Consider the following 17,312-nt stretch of genomic DNA (forward strand, 5'->3'; position numbering starts at 1 on the left):
TGATAGATGGTGAAACTCTAGGATTAGAAAAGTCTGACAGATGTGACTCAGGGTGTAAGGCAAAGCCCAGAAAGACAAGAAAATAACTTTTATAGCCCAGTTCACTAACATTCTGTTTTGTTTTTTTTTTGATCAGGGACCCATGAGCCAGCCAGAAGGGGAGGAGACTTAGGCTCCTTTTGACACTGTAGACCACAACGTTCTACTAAACAGGTTGAAGGCCCTGGCTGGGATTTCAGGTTCTGCTCTAGACTGGCTCTTTTCCTATCTCACCAACAGAACATTCACAGTGAAGTCCGAAACCTTCTCTTCAGATACTGCCTCTCTAACATGCGGGGTGCCACAAGGTTCAGTTCCAGGGCCTCTACTATTCGCATTCTATATTCTTCCCCTAGCTGGCATCATTCAGTCTTTCCCAGACATCTCCTACCACATCTACGCTGATGATATTCAGCTCTATATGTCCTTTATGCCACACCAGTTGGACAGGCTGGCCACACTTGTACTCTGCCTGACCCAGATCAATAACTCGCTGTCCAGCAACTTTCTTGTCCTCAACGCCAACAAGACAGAGACCCTGATCGCTGCACCCCCGGAACTTCAGCCAAAAATCGAGCAAGAAATTGCCTCTTTTTGCCCATCAGCCAAGGCCAACAGTAGAAACCTAGGAGTTATTTTTGATCCAGCTATAAGTTTAGACTCACACGTCAAAACCATCTCCCGCTCTTGTTTCTTTCAACTGAGAAACATTTCAAAAGTCCGTAAACTGGTTCCTACTGCGGATCTGGAAAAAATCATTCATGCCTTTGTGTCATCACGCTTAGACTACTGTAACGCTCTTTTTACTGGTCTCAGCAAAACCTCCCTCTCACGCCTTCAAGCCATCCAAAATGCAGCAGCCAGACTCCTAACCAAGTCCAGCAGACGAGCTCACATCACTCCAGTTTTACAGTCCCTCCACTGGCTCCCGGTAGAATATAGAATACAGTTTAAAGTTTTAGTCCTGACCTATAGAGCTCTTAACAACCAGGCTCCAAGCTACCTATCTGAGCTTTTATCCCCACACACCACCTCTCGGAACCTTAGATCCACATCTGAAAACCTCCTGGTTGTTCCTCGAACCAGACTGAAAACCAAAGGGGACAGGGCCTTTCAGACTATTGCACCCAGACTTTGGAACAGTCTACCTTCAAATCTCCGTCTCTCTAACACTGTAGAGATCTTTAAAAACCATCTAAAAACTCACCTTTTCATCCAGGCGTTCCCTCCCTAAATGTTTCAGAATGATGGCTTTGTTCGGGTTCACACCTTCACTTTGTTTATACTCATGATTTAATTTTCTACGTTTATCACTGCTATTGTTTTTTTGATGTTTTTATTGGTTAGAGGTATTTGCCCTGATCTTTATCAAGTTGTACAGCACTTTGTGATTTATATCTGTGAAAGGTGCTATATAAATAAACTTTTACTTACTTGCTTACTTACTTACTTACTTACTTACTTACTTTTACTTACTTACTTACTTACTTTTACTTACTTACTTACTTACTTACTTACTCCCCATTAGCCGGATCCAGGTGATTGCCGGCCAACGTGGACGTTTTAATTATAAAAAAGCTGTTTATGTGTCAGTAGTGTTTTATTTTTATTTAATAATATGAATGTAGGATATATTTTAATAACATGAATGTAGGATATATTTTAATAACATGAATGTAGGATATATTTTAATAACATGAATGTAGGATATATTTTAATAACATGAATGTAGGATATATTTTAATAACATGAATGTAGGATATATTTTAATAACATGAATGTAGGATATATTTTAATAACATGAATGTAGGATATATTTTAATAACATGAATGTAGGATATATTTTAATAACATGAATGTAGGATATATTTTAATAATATGAATGTAGGATATATTTTAATAACATGAATGTAGGATATATTATCTTATTCCTATGGGTAGAGATGTGTAAACAGATTTAATACAAGACTAAAGCTGTGAATATTCAGTCTGAATTGATCTGACTCTCATCAGAATATTTTAAACTACATCAGCCAACAATGCTGACCAACAATCAGAAAAATCTGTTTGTTTCTGACAGAATGAAAAAAGAAATAATTCACTTACAACAACAGCTGGAACTACGTTAATTTTCAGATGGACAAAAGAAAAAACAGTGGCCAAAATTGCAGTCTAAATGCACCAGAAAGCAGAGTTTAACACTTATTTTTCTAATATTTCTAAGTAAGCGTGTACAGAATGTAATTTATTCTTAAACCGTACTGCCCAGCCCTACTTGTAATGGGATTACATATATTTAACTGTGTTCACTTATTATTACATTCAAATCTTCCTCTCATCAGCAACCTAAAACCATCTCATTCTTCACTGTAGCACCTACCTGCACCTCAGCAGGTCTGGCGCTCCCTGTCTCACTCTCAGCAGGTCTGGAGCTGCCTGTCTCACCCTCAGCAGGTCTGGCTCTCCCTGTCTCACCCTCAACTGGTTCCTGCTGAACTTCATCTGATCTCTAATATAAAAACAATGGACAGGAATAAGGAGTAAAAATACTGTTGGAGGACTAGTGCAAAAATAAAATCATGGTGGTTATAGTACTATTTAGTCGTGCTCACTTGTTATCATGCTCGAATCTTCCTCTCATCATCAATCATCTAAAATCTCACTCCACTGTAGCACCTACCTGCACCTCAGCAGGTCTGGCTCTCCCTGTCTCACCCTCAGCAGGTCTGGCGCTGCCTGTCTCACCCTCAGCAGGTCTGGCGCTCCCTGTCTCACCCTCAGCAGGTCTGGCTCTCCCTGTCTCACCCTCAGCAGGTCTGGCGCTCCCTGTCTCACCCTCAGCAGGTCTGGCTCTCCCTGTCTCATCCTCAGCAGGTCTGGCGCTCCCTGTCTCACCCTCAGCAGGTCTGGCGCTCCCTGTCTCACCCTCAGCAGGTCTGGCTCTCCCTGTCTCACCCTCAGCAGGTCTGGCGCTCCCTGTCTCACCCTCAGCAGGTCTGGCTCCCCCTGTCTCATCCTCAGCAGGTCTGGCGCTCCCTGTCTCATCCTCAGCAGGTCTGGCGCTCCCTGTCTCACCCTCAGCAGGTCTGGTGCTGCCTGTCTCACCCTCAGCAGGTCTGGCGCTCCCTGTCTCACCCTCAGCAGGTCTGGCGCTGCCTGTCTCACCCTCAGCAGGTCTGGCGCTGCCTGTCTCACCCTCAGCAGGTCTGGCTCTCCCTGTCTCACCCTCAGCAGGTCTGGCTCTCCCTGTCTCACCCTCAGCAGGTCTGGCGCTCCCTGTCTCATCCTCAGCAGGTCTGGCGCTCCCTGTCTCACCCTCAGCAGGTCTGGCGCTCTCTGTCTCACCCTCAGCAGGTCTGGCTCTCCCTGTCTCACCCTCAGCAGGTCTGGCGCTCCCTGTCTCACCCTCAGCAGGTCTGGCTCTCCCTGTCTCATCCTCAGCAGGTCTGGCGCTCCCTGTCGCATCCTCAGCAGGTCTGGCGCTCCCTGTCTCACCCTCAGCAGGTCTGGCGCTGCCTGTCTCACCCTCAGCAGGTCTGGCGCTCCCTGTCTCACCCTCAGCAGGTCTGGCTCTCCCTGTCTCATCCTCAGCAGGTCTGGCGCTCCCTGTCGCATCCTCAGCAGGTCTGGCGCTCCCTGTCTCACCCTCAGCAGGTCTGGCGCTCCCTGTCTCACCCTCAGCAGGTCTGGCGCTGCCTGTCTCACCTTCTTCATCATTTCCTGCTGAGCTTCCTCTGGTCTCTTATATGAAAAAAGTGACATGAATAAGGTTTAAAAATTAAATGTGATGAGAATGTCACAAACAAGCAACAATCACACTTACAAACTCCATTTCTATGTGGAGATTCTACTTTTTTATTTATTTCGTGTCAAATGGTTTTTGTCTGTTACTGTAAAATTCGCCTTTTTTTGTTGACTAGTAGTGTTGTTTAATGTTTAATGCTAACTAGCAAGATGTTTACGCTAGTCAGCCATTTTAGCGTTTGACCAGAAATACAATTATACTCTTGCACTAAATTATTACCAACTCACAATTCCTTTCTTTCTTTTTTTGCCCATGAGAAGAACTCGCTGAGCTGCTGCCGTCTCTCTGACACCTGTGTCTGCCCCGGCTCTGACTCCTGCTTCACTCAGCCAGCCTGTAACTCCCTGAGGGGAGGGGCTGTGTCGGAGAGAAGTCCGCGGTGTCTTTCAAAGTAAAAGCTCGCGAGTCAAATATTTCAAAATCTATCTTTATCTTCTCCATGTTATTGGGGGGGACAAATGTGCGTTTGTCAAATATTGGAGGGGACACGTCCCACCCATCCCCCCCGGTTCCTACGCCCTTGCAAGCGCGTGTACACACACAGGTGCTCACATGGTGCTCTCAAAAGTATGGGCTTGGGCACGTTAAACACAGGTCTTAAGACTATGGTGGGCACTTAATGCACTGTGATTTATTATCGTGATTCTTCAGTTAAGCAATGTTGATTATATATTTCTTCATCAAGTTGACGCAGTGATAGCTTGATCTTGTTGTATTGTTGTTGTGTCCCTTTTTTTTTGCCCTTTTGCTTTTTTTTTTTGTCTTTTTCTGCAGGTCTAGAAGCAGCCTCTTGTTCATTATTGTTTATTTTTGTGGAACACCCCCCCTCTCCCCACCTTTTCTTTCCCTTTCTTTCACCTCTGTCTCCGTGTCTGGTCGGAATTACAAAGCATTCAAAAACAATAACAATAAAGTTTTAAGTATCAGGCGTGACATTAAAAGCAGACGCTTTGATGCTCCACCTGAGAGTAAATCTGTAAGGCTTGTCACCAGCATTCAGACATCAATTCTGCTTGCTTCACAGCCAGACAGGACACGGTAAAAAAAAAAAAAAAGCAGCTGAAGACTCACTTGTTCAAGCTGGCTTTTGTATGACCTTCTTCAACCCCTCTCTCTCTTTATTCTGCTCTCCCCACCTATTCCACCTTCCTCAGGATCCACTGGTTTCCCTCTTTTCTATTCACTCTCTCTCTTTCTTAACATTTTTTCTTTTAAATCGCAATTTCTTATTTTTGCTCATTTTAAATATATTTTTAAACATTTTCTAAATGCTTTTTTATATTTTTACATTTTTTTGTTTTTGTGAAGCGCCTCGTGATTTTTATCTTGAGAGGCGCTATAGAAATGATATTTTCTTCTTCTTCTTCTGCTTCTTCTCCTTCTTTGTTGACAAGCAGCAACTGCCCTGGGTCCTAGTTTTATCATATTGAGATACAGATTGACTTCGGTAAGATGGTACTGTCCTACTAGGTAGGCTGGGTATGACTCCAGTAGTTATGGCCACCGCCACTGCTGCAGGTTGATCTGTAGGATGAGCTTCATGCTCAGTTGGATCCTGAGCTACAGAATAAGGAGGAGTTTGAGGTTGATAGCCTTTTCTTATTTTATTGATGAAGTTGGCAACAACAGGTAGGGTTATACGCATCTGTGTGTGGTCTATGAGAAAATAATACAAAGAAGGATATAACAAACTGTACAAGACTGTTTAGTAAAATATAAAGTATTAAAGATTTTGGTCAAAAATTACCCATAACACACCACAGTATTTTCAAAAGGATGACGGATCAGAAGCCAGCAGCTACTTTGGGGGCAAATTTCAAGTTTAAAAGTAAGTCAACTAATTTAAAATGTTTTTTTTTAGATCAGAAGAAGTTATCTATGGTTGATTAGTTGCTTATTGTTTGCAGCTTCGGTGGCTAACGGGTAGTAACTCGCTTATATTTTTAATTTAACAAATGTATACACAATTTAAAAAGTAAAAGGCTCGTTTTATATTCATATTAAAACTAACACGTATAAAATATAATGTTATCGCCAATGAATCCAAATAAAACATTCAGACAACATGGAAAAACATAAAAAAACGTATGTGCTTTCTGTGCGTAGAGGTGTTACAGTAGATTGAAATTACATATTGTTCAGGAACGCACACAAGGCTGTCTACCATCACCAACAACACGTACGACGGAGCCAGACCATCTTTACAGGAAGTGACATCATAAAACTGGACCACCAAATAAGAGCGGTGTAGATTTTACCATATAAAGCACCATAGAATGGTATACAAATATAACACTTTCCGACATTTAAATTAATGATATTTTTTTACAGTAATAAGATGCCCAATTTTTTTTAACGTCCAAGTGAGACGCACATAAGACATTGAATTCACGGGCAGAAAAAAAATGTTGGTTCAACTTTCAGTTCGGAACTATTTTTCGACCATGATGGGACACGTCATTTGGAATCGTAGCATGGACAAGGAAGATCCAGTCTTTCTTGCCGCACGAAGTTCACAATTTTATTTACAAAACTCCCCAAAACAGTTTTCTGTGTGTGCCGGTGGAAGGAGAACAGTCTGAACTTATCAAGGGAAGATGCCAATTTGCCTATAAATAAATTGTAGTAGAGCCCTTCTTGCCAATCAGAGCCGAGAAAGATGGGATCTTCCTTGGACATCCTACGATTCCAAATGACGTGTCTGGCACAGCCGAAAAATCGCGTGTGCTGTTGAGAGAAAACATGTTCTTTACAAAAGAAGGGTCAGAAATGCACTTTAAGAAATTTAAAGCAAATAAACCTTTAGCTCTTAGGATCGGTCTTGCTGTTGCCAAGGTCACGTGTGCATGTCTGAGGCTGTGCAAGGCTAATGCACACTCTGAATCACAACTAGCTGTGCTCCAGAGGGGTGCAGAAAAGCCAGGCATTTGTGGGAGACTAACACTCTGCACTGATATGTTTGGTACTTTAGGCATTTGGATGCTGACACTTGACATCGATTCTTATTAGCTCATGATTACTTTTAAAATCTCTTTATGTGGTTCCAGGCTAAACTAATATTTAACTGTTGAATGTTTGACATGTTTTCACACAGTCAGCAGCTCTGTGGGTGACAGTGAGAGGGTCCACTGCTCACCGGACTGCTGGCTAATGACCCATGTAGAAAAGACAAGGTGCAGAAAGAGAAGGGCACACGTTTGCTGGTTGGAGTTTTCACTGAACCATTAACCACAGAAATACAGGTGCTGGTCATAACATTTGAACATCATGACAAAGTGGATTTGTTTCAGTAATTTCATTCAAAAAGTGAACCTCATATATTAGATTCATTTATTGCACACAGAATTATACATTCCAAATGTTTATATATTTAATGTTGATTATAACAGACAACTAATGAAAATCCCAAATTCAGTATCTCAGAATATTAGAATATTAATAAAGACCCATGCAAAAGAAGGAATGTTAGAAATGTTGGAAAAATGAAATCTGCATCTCCATAAAGTTGGTCAACAGCAGGAACCATTACATGCTCTAAAACCTCCTGGTAGATGGCGGTGTTGACCTTACCTCATTCACTGCCAGTGATGACAAAAGTTGTCATTTTAAATCCAACCGTTCACTGCCCATTTGCATTTTCTAACTGTGTGGGCATTGGAATGAGCCCCCGCACCGTGAGAACAAGCATCTCAGCTCTAAAGCTGATCTTCATCCGCGTACGACACACGTCACGTGATCAGGAAGCAGAAAATCCATGTGTTAGGAGATCGTTTTGGGCCGCTGCTGTAAAAAAAAGTGAGGCGTGAACCGGAAAAGCTTCTGCCGATCACAATTCGACAACAGATTATGAAAGAACGGATAACGCTCGAAACGCGCAAATTCCTCGTGATGTAAGAGGTTAGTCTCCGCTTTGTTTTGGTTGTTTTGGTGTCGACATCATCCTAGCGCAAAGTTCTCTGACTCATAAAAATGCTGAAACACACTGGCAGCGAAGGGCTTTACTGATCAGGAAACGGCTGGCAGCGAATGAGTTAATCATTAGAAAACACAATGGACCAACACCAGCAGATGACATGGCACCCCAAACCATCACTGACTGTAGAAACTTTACTCTGGACCTCAAGCGACGTGGACTCTGCGCCTCTCCTCTCTTCCTCCAGTCTCTAGGACCTTGATTTCCAAAGAAAATGTAAAACATGCTTTGATCAGAGAACTTTGGACCAGCCAGCAGCAGCCCAGTCCTTTTTGTCTTTAGCCCAGGGGAGACACTTTTGACACTGTCTTTTGTTCAAGAGTGGCTCGACACGAGGAATGTGACAGCTGAAGCCATGTCTTGCATACGTCTGTGCGTGGTGGTTCTTGAAGCACCAACTCCAGCTGCAGTCCCCTCTTTGTGAATCTCCTCCCATTTCTGAATGGGTCTTGTTTCACAGGCCCCTCCCGGGTGCGGTTATCCCTGTTGCGTGTACATTTTTTCTACCACATCTTGTCTTTCGCTTTGCCTCTTTTAATGTGCCATCGCCCTCACACTCCACACTGCACTGAGCCACCTGGAGAACACAAAGAGCTACGTGAGGATGCTCTTCGTGGACTACAGCTCAGCCTTCACCTGCATCATCCCCGGCATTCTCCACTCCAAACTGCTGGGTCTCCAGATCCCCTCCACTACCTGCAACTGGACTAAAAATTTCCCGTCAAGCCGTCCACAACATGTGAGATTCGGCTCCCACCACTCCTCCACACTCCCACTCAGCACCGGCTCTCCTCAAGGCTGTGTTCTGAGCCCACTACTGTATCCACTGTACACCTACGACTGCACTCCACTTCACCCAACCAACCACATCATTCAATGTGCGGATGACACCACCGTGGTCAGATTAATCAGCAAAGACAACGAGACAGCATACAGGGCAGAGGTGGAAAGACTGTCCCTTTGGTGCTCAAAAAACAACCTCGAAATCAGCACAAAGAATGCAAAAGAAATCATTGTGGATCTGAGGAAGAACAGAAAGAACCATGCACCGCTCTTGATCCATTAAGACCAGGTGGCAACTGTCACCACCTAGAAATTTCTGGCCACCCACATCACAGCAGATCTCTCCTGGACCCATAACACCAAAGTCCTGGTAAAGAAAGCTCAGCAGTGGCCATATTTTCTGCGAGTCCTCAGGAAGAACAACCTGGACAAGAAGCTGCTGCTAGCCTTCTACCGCTCATCTGTGGAGAGTGTGCTGACATACTGTCTGGGCGTGTGGTACGCAGGCTCCACAGCTGAAGACAGGAAGTCAGCACAGAGAGTTGTCCACGCTGCTCAAAAAAATCATTGGCGGCCCTTGGCCCTCTCTGGAGGACATGTCACAGTGGCCCTGGACAATCAGGAATGCAAACACTCACGGACTGTGTGTATAAATAGCACATACCTCTAGCTGTATTTATTTATTTATCTGTTTACCATGCTGTGTTCCTTGCCGGTGTCTCTCCTTTTAATGATGTTTTTAAATGTTTCACTTTCCCTTTTCTTTTTAACTTTCATTCATGTTGAATGTGTTTACGGCTCGATGGGAGCAACCCTCAGTTTCATTGTACCCCACGCAATGACAATAAAAGTCCATTCTATTGAACACAGAGCTCTGCGAATGGCCAGCCTCTTTAACAATGACCTTTGCCCTCCTTGTGCAAGGTGTCACTGGTCAACTGGACAACTGTCAAGTCAGCAGCCGGCAGTCTGATTGTGTGGCCTACAGAATTAGAGTGAGACCATTTAAAGGCTTCTGCAGGTGTTTTGAGTTAATCAGCTGATTAGAGTGGGGCACCAGGGGTCTTCAATAATGAACCCTTTCACAATATTTTGATATTCTGAGATACTGAATTTGGGATTTTCATCAGTTGTCAGTTATAATCATCAAAATGAATGAAATAAACATTTGGAATAGATCGGTTTCCCTTTGCATGGAATTACTGAAAACAACAACTTTTTCTTTATATTGTAAGATATTGTAGAAAATCTCACTCATTCCTGAAACCTTTGTTTTAGAAAGCTGGAGCAACACATGGTCACTAACAATGATGCTGCAGACTTACTTTCCAGGAATACAACTTTTGTTCCCACAGAGGTGCTAAATGAACGCATGAAGAAAGTGACAGGGTAGATATTCTTACCTAACAGGTTCCCAGGACTCCCTCTCAAAGCCTCGATGAATGGACTGAGCGATGGATGACTCCATCAGGTCCACGTATCGCACCACCAGAGGGGCATACAGGTCTTGTAGGTGTTTGTGGAACTTCCCGTTGCACAGATTATCTGAAAAGTGAAGCAGGTTTGGGGAGAAACAGGAGTGGAGGAGTTCTGAGTGAGATCACAAGAACAGTCTGGTTGTGGTCATTTACAATCTTTGTTTTAGGGAGAAATATTCCAAGAATCTGTAACACATTTCATCCCTAAGAGGTGTTCTCAGATTCAATAAAATAAAACAGACTGTAATGAAGGGGCCGTTGCTTTCTGCTTTCTTTTGTTTCTTCATTAGAAAAATGACAAAACACTCCTAGTTTTCAATCCTGCCAACCAGAGGTCAGACTCTTGGGGTGTTTCTAAATCCGACACATCACACTCATTTCCTTTGGTCTCCGCTGGCGCCCAACTGGTAAAAAGGCAACACTGACAAAGACCACAGGAGATAAAATGGAGTCCAGTGTGTGCTAATGTGATGCCTCACGGCACCACGCAGTGTCTGCCTTTCCTCTCCCTCTCTCTCTTTGTGGTTCTCTCTCCCTCTGAGCATGTTTGTGTGTTTGTGCTGGCATTCAAGTCAAGGTCGATGATACGCAGTAGGTGCAATATTTGTTGTGTCCCTAATTGTCACTCTCCAAATTAGCCACTTAAGCGGCTGCTGTCCACTTGGATGTGTCGTGTTCAGGAGTTTGCTTGCAGGGGCAAAGCTACCACTGCTCTGGATCTCATTAACTCCTGGAATGGCAGCCCGACTTTGGTGCCTGTCTAGTACTATTGCTTTTACTTCTACATAAGTACGCCGCTGTGGGGCAACAGAGCAGATGACCTTCTGAGGAAAATATGTCCCTGTGAGTAGAGACCAACCCAATGTGGGCTTGTTACTGTGTGCAGGCAGTTGGGGGCTCTGCCGGCTCCTATTCTGATGCTGGAATGTGCCGTGGGTGTGAAAAACAACACTGAGACATCACAGCAGCGCACCATCACACTAGGTGATGCTTTGTTTGAGGCCCAGTATCATTTCTGTCATTCCATATACTTTACTTTTATTTGATAGTACCTTATCGTTTTTACAAGGTGACATCATTTCCTCATAAAAAATACCCACAAACCAGTTTGTGGCTGCATTCATGCATTTTCCTGTCTCAGCTGCAACTTTTCAAATTCTGAGCTGAAACCTGCAGACATGAGGATGGAAACGAAGTACGTCATGAGGTCCTGCTCCTCCCCATGAATCTAGTCTCCGATCTGAAACCCGCCTGCCCTGGAAGTAGGTCACTAACGGCCGCTTTCCCCTAGCTGCGGGCATAGAGCGTTGATTTCATGCTACAGTTGAAAATGTGGCCTTCATTTCACAGACGACTGCTTTAAACCTCCACCGGTACCAGAGTGGGTATTCCGACCAATTACTCCTGCATCGGAAACAAAACCATGACATGTCACTGTCTTCGACGAGTGAAGATTTGTAACAGCTTTGGTGGGTTAGTGGATAGATACCTGGCTTGCATGCTGTTTTAAATGACCTTACACTGGTTCAATTCCCAGTCTCAGCTGTAACAATTTTTCTTTTGGCTACAAGTGCCCGTATTTTTAATAGTAAACTGTATCAAACATGGAGACGAATCTCTTTCTTTGCTTGTTTAACCAGCTGAAGTCCTTGTGAGCCCGAGTGAGGCGAGTAGACTAGCCCGTTGGGACTGCTGGGTCCCATCCAGTGCATGCTAGAATGCTAAAACGCTGCTTGGAAATGACCACATTCAAAGATCTCCGGATACACAAAATATTTTGCAGAAAATAATCAAAACAACTAGAATATAAAAAAATTCTATCTGTTTCAGCATACATACATTACTGCTGACACCGGGAGTCAAGCCGACAACAGGGCATGGCAAAACAAGATAAAAATGGAGAACAACTAGACCAGAGATTCCCACCCAGATGTGCGACTACCCCTTGTGGTCTGTGAACGCATCACAATAAAAATTCATATTTATAACCCAGATGATGACAGCACACACCCCGGGTAAAAACAGCATTGTGCTGGGATGTGTTATGTTTAATCAATACTCAAATAAAGTAATGCACAGTAATATATGGTTGATGTATTATCAGTTATCTGTCTAGGTCGGGGGTCGGCAACCCGCTGCTCTGGAGCCGCATGCGGCTCTTCCATCCATCTGATGCGGCTCTCTGTGCTTGTAAAATAATGAATGGATATTTAAATAAAATGCTTTATATTTTACTGCATTAATTTTACATCTGTAAGCCAATTCTAAATGTAAAGATTGTCTGCGTAAACCTGAACAGGTCCAACCCGGTCTTACTGTGAGACCGGGTTGACGCGTCACGCTTGCGCGTAATCATATCGGCGCTTTCTGAGCTGAAGAGGACGTGAGATTCTGGGATTCTCCTCAGACGGCTCCTGGGTGTGTCGCCACATTGGAGACAGGAACAAGCGCTATTCAGCCAAAGTTTCATCATCAGGGAACATTTTCTAAGTGACAAGTCTCTCTGAGAGACCGGGTTTGCAAAACACTCGCTTCAGTGGGAGGAATCTTCCCGCATGCGCTCTGGTTCTGTGACTCACTCCAAGCCCCTCTCCACATCTTCAGCTCGCTGTGTACCTTATAAAGTACACGCTGACAGGGAGCTGCGCTGAGCAGTATCCAGCTCAAATGTTCAGATGGGAATCTTTTCTTGAGTGATTTAGCTACATCTGCGATGTGCGTAGAATAAAATGTCAGTTCGTCTGCATGCGTCGGGGTAATTCTTTCTATTCTTTCTCCGTCAAAATAAACGGTGGCATACGGGAACTGTCCGGTCAACACAAGCCCTGCTTTTAACTGTTTTGTTTTCTTGTGAAAATTGTTACAAATTTAACTTGATAACACCAGAGCCAGGCGCACTGCGCCGTTGTCTCCGTCGCTGTAAATGAGGGAAAAACAGAATGATCGGATCCTTTTCTGACCTTCCCCACCTACAAAGTTTAATTACAACAATCAAACGTGACAGAGCCTGGATTTGTATTCTGAACAGTCTAAACATGTTTTAAAAGAAACGTATGACAAAAGTGGCACCTGCTCAGTAAAACCACCAACAGGGTGACAAATATCAAAATATTGTAGACAGAGACGGGCTACAACTTCTGGATCCACTTTATATAAATCGTTTTATTGATTATCGTCTTATGAAAGATAACTTTGACGTACACGAGCGACCGGTACCGGCTGCTGTCACCTGTTGTGAGCAGCTCTCTGCTGTCTGAGGGTAGGCCCCGCCCACAACGCCACGGCTGCTGTGGCTCCCAGTGTTTTATTTACTGTGGGAAACGGGTAATAATGGCTCTTTGATGGGAACAGGTTGCCGACCCCTGATCTAGGCCAACAGGGACTGTGCATGATTCGGTCAAGCTGCTGCAGCGTGGATTAAGGGGTAGTGAATACGGGTAACGTCGGTTATACGGACCTGATGTTGAACAGAGACCAGTAAATAATTCTGCGTTAGTAGCTCATTTACACTAATTACCTTAACTGTCCATCTGCAGCTGTTTGTCTCATTAAAAACGTGGGTTTGTGCAGCTTCTCTACCCGTCTCACTGCGGCCGGTGCGCACCGTGGGTCTGACTTTATGATGCTCTTCCCCCAAGGATGCTTAAGGAGGTTTTTTCTGTTCTGGCCCCTTATATACTGGTCATCTTAAATACCAGTCTGGCCTCTTGTGTGGTTCCCCTTACTTTTAAGAGGGCTGTTGTACGACCGCTGTTGAAAAAGAAGGGGATGGAGGAAACTGTGTTCTCCACACCTTCATCTCCTCACGCTTAGACTACGGTAACTCTCTTTTCACGTGTCTGAGCAGAACCTCCCTGAACCGTCTACAGGTGGTTCAGAACGCCTGTGCTCGGCTTCTGACCAAGTCCTCCAAACACACCCACATCACCCCGCTTCTCCTCCAGCTTCACTGGCTACCAGTCAACTTCAGGGTTCATTTCAAGATCCTGGTTCTGGTCTATAGGGCCTTACATGGGCAAGCACCATCTTACATTGGTGATCTTCTTAGTCCCTACACTAGGGCTGCTCAATTAATCGAATTTTAATCCCAATTACAATCTGAGTTTTGAACGATTATAAAAACAACACAAGCCACTTGCGCTGAGCTGAGTTGCAAATGAAGCGCTCCTCCCACAGTGTTGCCAACTTAGAGACTTTGACGCTATTTCTAACAGATTTTCAGACCCCTTCTTGACTTTTTAAAGCGTAAAAGTACCTAGCGAACACCTCAGAAACATCTCTGGTAACCCTTAGCTACTTTCTGGATAACTGTCGTTGACATTTCCTGCAGGTTAGCTAAACACTCCGCCTGCGCTCCGGACCGTTCTTCAGGACATCGGGAAAGGGAATGATGCAGTGATGTGTCGGTCGCTAAAGAAACGGCTCTCAGAGCTGGGTCCTTGTTGGATTAACCAGAGTGAGTGACAAACCGTAACTGCGGGCTCCTGAGCTGCTAAAAACAGCTAAATGTGCGCGTGCTAAATACACGTGCAGCTTGCCCATGATTGCTGTGAAACCGGGTTGGGGGTGCAGTTGTGGTTGGTTCTGTACTGGTTAGACTTAAATGAGTTAAACCCAAGCTCTATAGCCCTTGGGTCATAGACTTAAGTATATTGGTCTTTTTATACTGGGAATCAGGAGTTATTTTAGTGATCGTCTTGTTTCTTATTTATTTTTGTCCTGATTGTGCCCTGAGCAATTTTATGACTGAATAAAAACAAAGAAAATCAACATAAATTGAAAAATCGTCCTAAATAATCGAGATCTCAATTTCAGTCACCATAATCGTGATTATTATTTTCGCCATAATCGAGCAGCCTTACCCTACACCCCCAGCAGGTCCCTGAGGTCCAGTGATCAAAGCCTACTGGTTGTGAAGCACCAGGCTGAAGGTCAAAGGTGACAGATCATCTGCTGCTGTGGCCCCCAGACTCTGGACCTCTCTCCCCCCCCTGAGCCTGAGATCAGTGGACTCAGTGGTCTCCTTCAAAAAGCAGCTGAAGACTCACTTGTTCAAGCTGGCTTCTGTATGACCTTCTTCAACCCCTCGCTCTTTATTCTGCTCTCCCCACCTATTCCACCTTCCTCAGGATCCACTGATTTCCCTCTTTCCTGTTCACTCTCTCTCTTTCTTAACATTTTTTTCTTTTAAATCCCAATTGCCTATTTTTGCTCATTTTAAATATATTTTTAAACATTTTCTAAATGCTTTTTAATATTTTTACATTTTTTTTGTTTTGTGAAGCCCCTCGTGGTTTTTATCTTGAGAGGTGCTATAGAAATGTTCTTCTTCTTCTTCTTCTTCAACACATCCGTGCACCTGACTCGCTGCAGAAACACACCCATTTAACCAAGCATTAAAACTACATTAACATATTCTCTTTTCTTTATTTGGTCTTGCCTGTTTATCTCCTTATTTGTACTGCGTCTTTGAGTAGTTGTTAAAAGCGCTTTGTAAAGCGTACACATTATTATTATTAATATTGTTAGAATTATTATTATTTGCTGGGGAAGCTCAGTACTGGTAAATCTCTGCTTTGGCCGTTATGCATTTTCTGTGCAGGGAAAAACCTACACTCGCTTATTTTGTAATTCAGAGTCAGCATTGGGATTGCTGTGAAGTCTCTCACACAACAAGTCAGTGACTCCGTGCAAGCTGCTGGGTTTCCTTAGATAGAAAGCTTTGAACTAATAAACTGATATGAAGGTTGAATGTTCAGTTGTAATGTTTGCTGGTAAAGAGCATTGAAAACACTTGATGGTACATAGATGTATGTAGGAAACCGTCAGAGCTTGAAGCTGGTTGCTGGCGACCAGACATTTCTTCAATCTACTGCAAATGCTTGCAGGAATTATGTGGATCTGTCTGTATTCTTGCAAAGGAAACACTCCCTTTTCACAATGAGGACTTGATCTGCAGAGTGCTAATTGTCCCTGGGGAATGCTTCCCCGCCTTTTCATCTTGTCAGAGCCGGGAGTCATGGAGAAGCAGAGCATGGTCCACTAATTTAGTTAAACTGAGATGGCTGCAAATTGTTTGTCATTTTAACTTGTTGGTGTCATCAATTTTGCCTCTTTCCAATTTGCTTCAGCTGTCAGAAAACAACTGCATAGCAGTGCAAGGTACTTGGTCACACCAAGCATCAGAAAACTGCACAACACTTGAAGTATCATTTATGTAACAGTGTGGCATGTTTGCATGTGTTTTTTCCCATCTTACTTAATGTCATTGCATGTGCAGCTTCAGTAGACCACATATTGACCAAGCAAAATTGGTATTGAAGTGTTTTTTGTTTGTGTTTATTCTGTAAATCTTTAGGTCACATGACCTAGCCGTGTGAGCAGTCTCTGCCTATTAACAAAAACTTTCAGACACATGGATGATATTCCAACATCCTTTGCAGTACACACATTAATTGTGTATCAAAACATAGTAATTTTTTCCCTTTCAGCCAGCGTGCATCTCATTTTATAATGACCTACAGTTCTCTTACACACTCCCAGACTGCTAGCCTGGCAAGCCATCCTATAGATGTGAAAATAAATAATCTGACTGCCATCCATTAACTGCTCTCAGTGATGGGTCGAGTTCTACGGTTGTCTTTCAAACTGTCTCCACAAGAAACCCATCTATGGAGAAACAATCATGCTAAGCATGAAGTAAGTATAAGAATAAAGTAAAAAATAATCTGAAAAGCTGAATATTAAATCTGTCAGAACACAATTGCTATAGGCCCATAAGTGCACCTGCACACACACACACACACACACACACACACACACACACACACACACACACGCACACACGCACGCACACACACACACACACACACACACACACACACACACACACACACACATGCACGCACAGCAGATTAATATTAGACTAACTCACCAAACTAGATTTTAATCCCAACAGCAAACTTGTGGATGGTGGAGGAATATTCCAGTTCGCTGCTGTTGTAGAAGAGGAACTTTCTGACTTTTTTCTTACCGGTGTCATGGTTTGGGGCAAGAGTCTAACCCAAGACATGCAGAATCAGGACAGGACAACGGCTGAAGGAAAAATAACAATCTTTTATTAAAGGAGAACGTTAACTAAGGGCGCACTGGAAGTCCAGTGGGAGAAGGAACGGGAAGGCTGTGTGGAGGTCGAGGAGACTAGGTGAGTAAGGGGAGGTAGTGAGCCAGGGGT

General features: G+C 43.7%; 1 protein-coding gene across 4 annotated transcripts in view; it reads right to left on the bottom strand.

Moving 5' to 3' along the window:
* The window catches only part of LOC107373568 (calcium-dependent secretion activator 1), a 603,181-nt gene that overhangs the window by 280,438 nt on the left and 305,431 nt on the right, over positions 1 to 17,312 (bottom strand). For 3 of the 4 annotated variants that reach the window (XR_011520070.1, XM_070549105.1, XM_070549104.1), the window contains one exon: positions 10,004 to 10,145. Coding sequence is in view for 3 of the 4 variants with exons in the window: in XM_070549105.1 (XP_070405206.1) it covers positions 10,004 to 10,145 (142 nt within the window). In the remaining variant the exon portion in view is untranslated. Of the gene's footprint in view, positions 1 to 6,721; positions 6,833 to 8,730; positions 8,770 to 10,003; positions 10,146 to 17,312 lie in introns of all 4 variants that reach the window. The other variant, XM_070549106.1, reaches the window with a different exon arrangement.

Source organism: Nothobranchius furzeri, chromosome 3, assembly GCF_043380555.1.
Source record: "Nothobranchius furzeri strain GRZ-AD chromosome 3, NfurGRZ-RIMD1, whole genome shotgun sequence".
Lineage (NCBI taxonomy): Eukaryota > Metazoa > Chordata > Actinopteri > Cyprinodontiformes > Nothobranchiidae > Nothobranchius > Nothobranchius furzeri.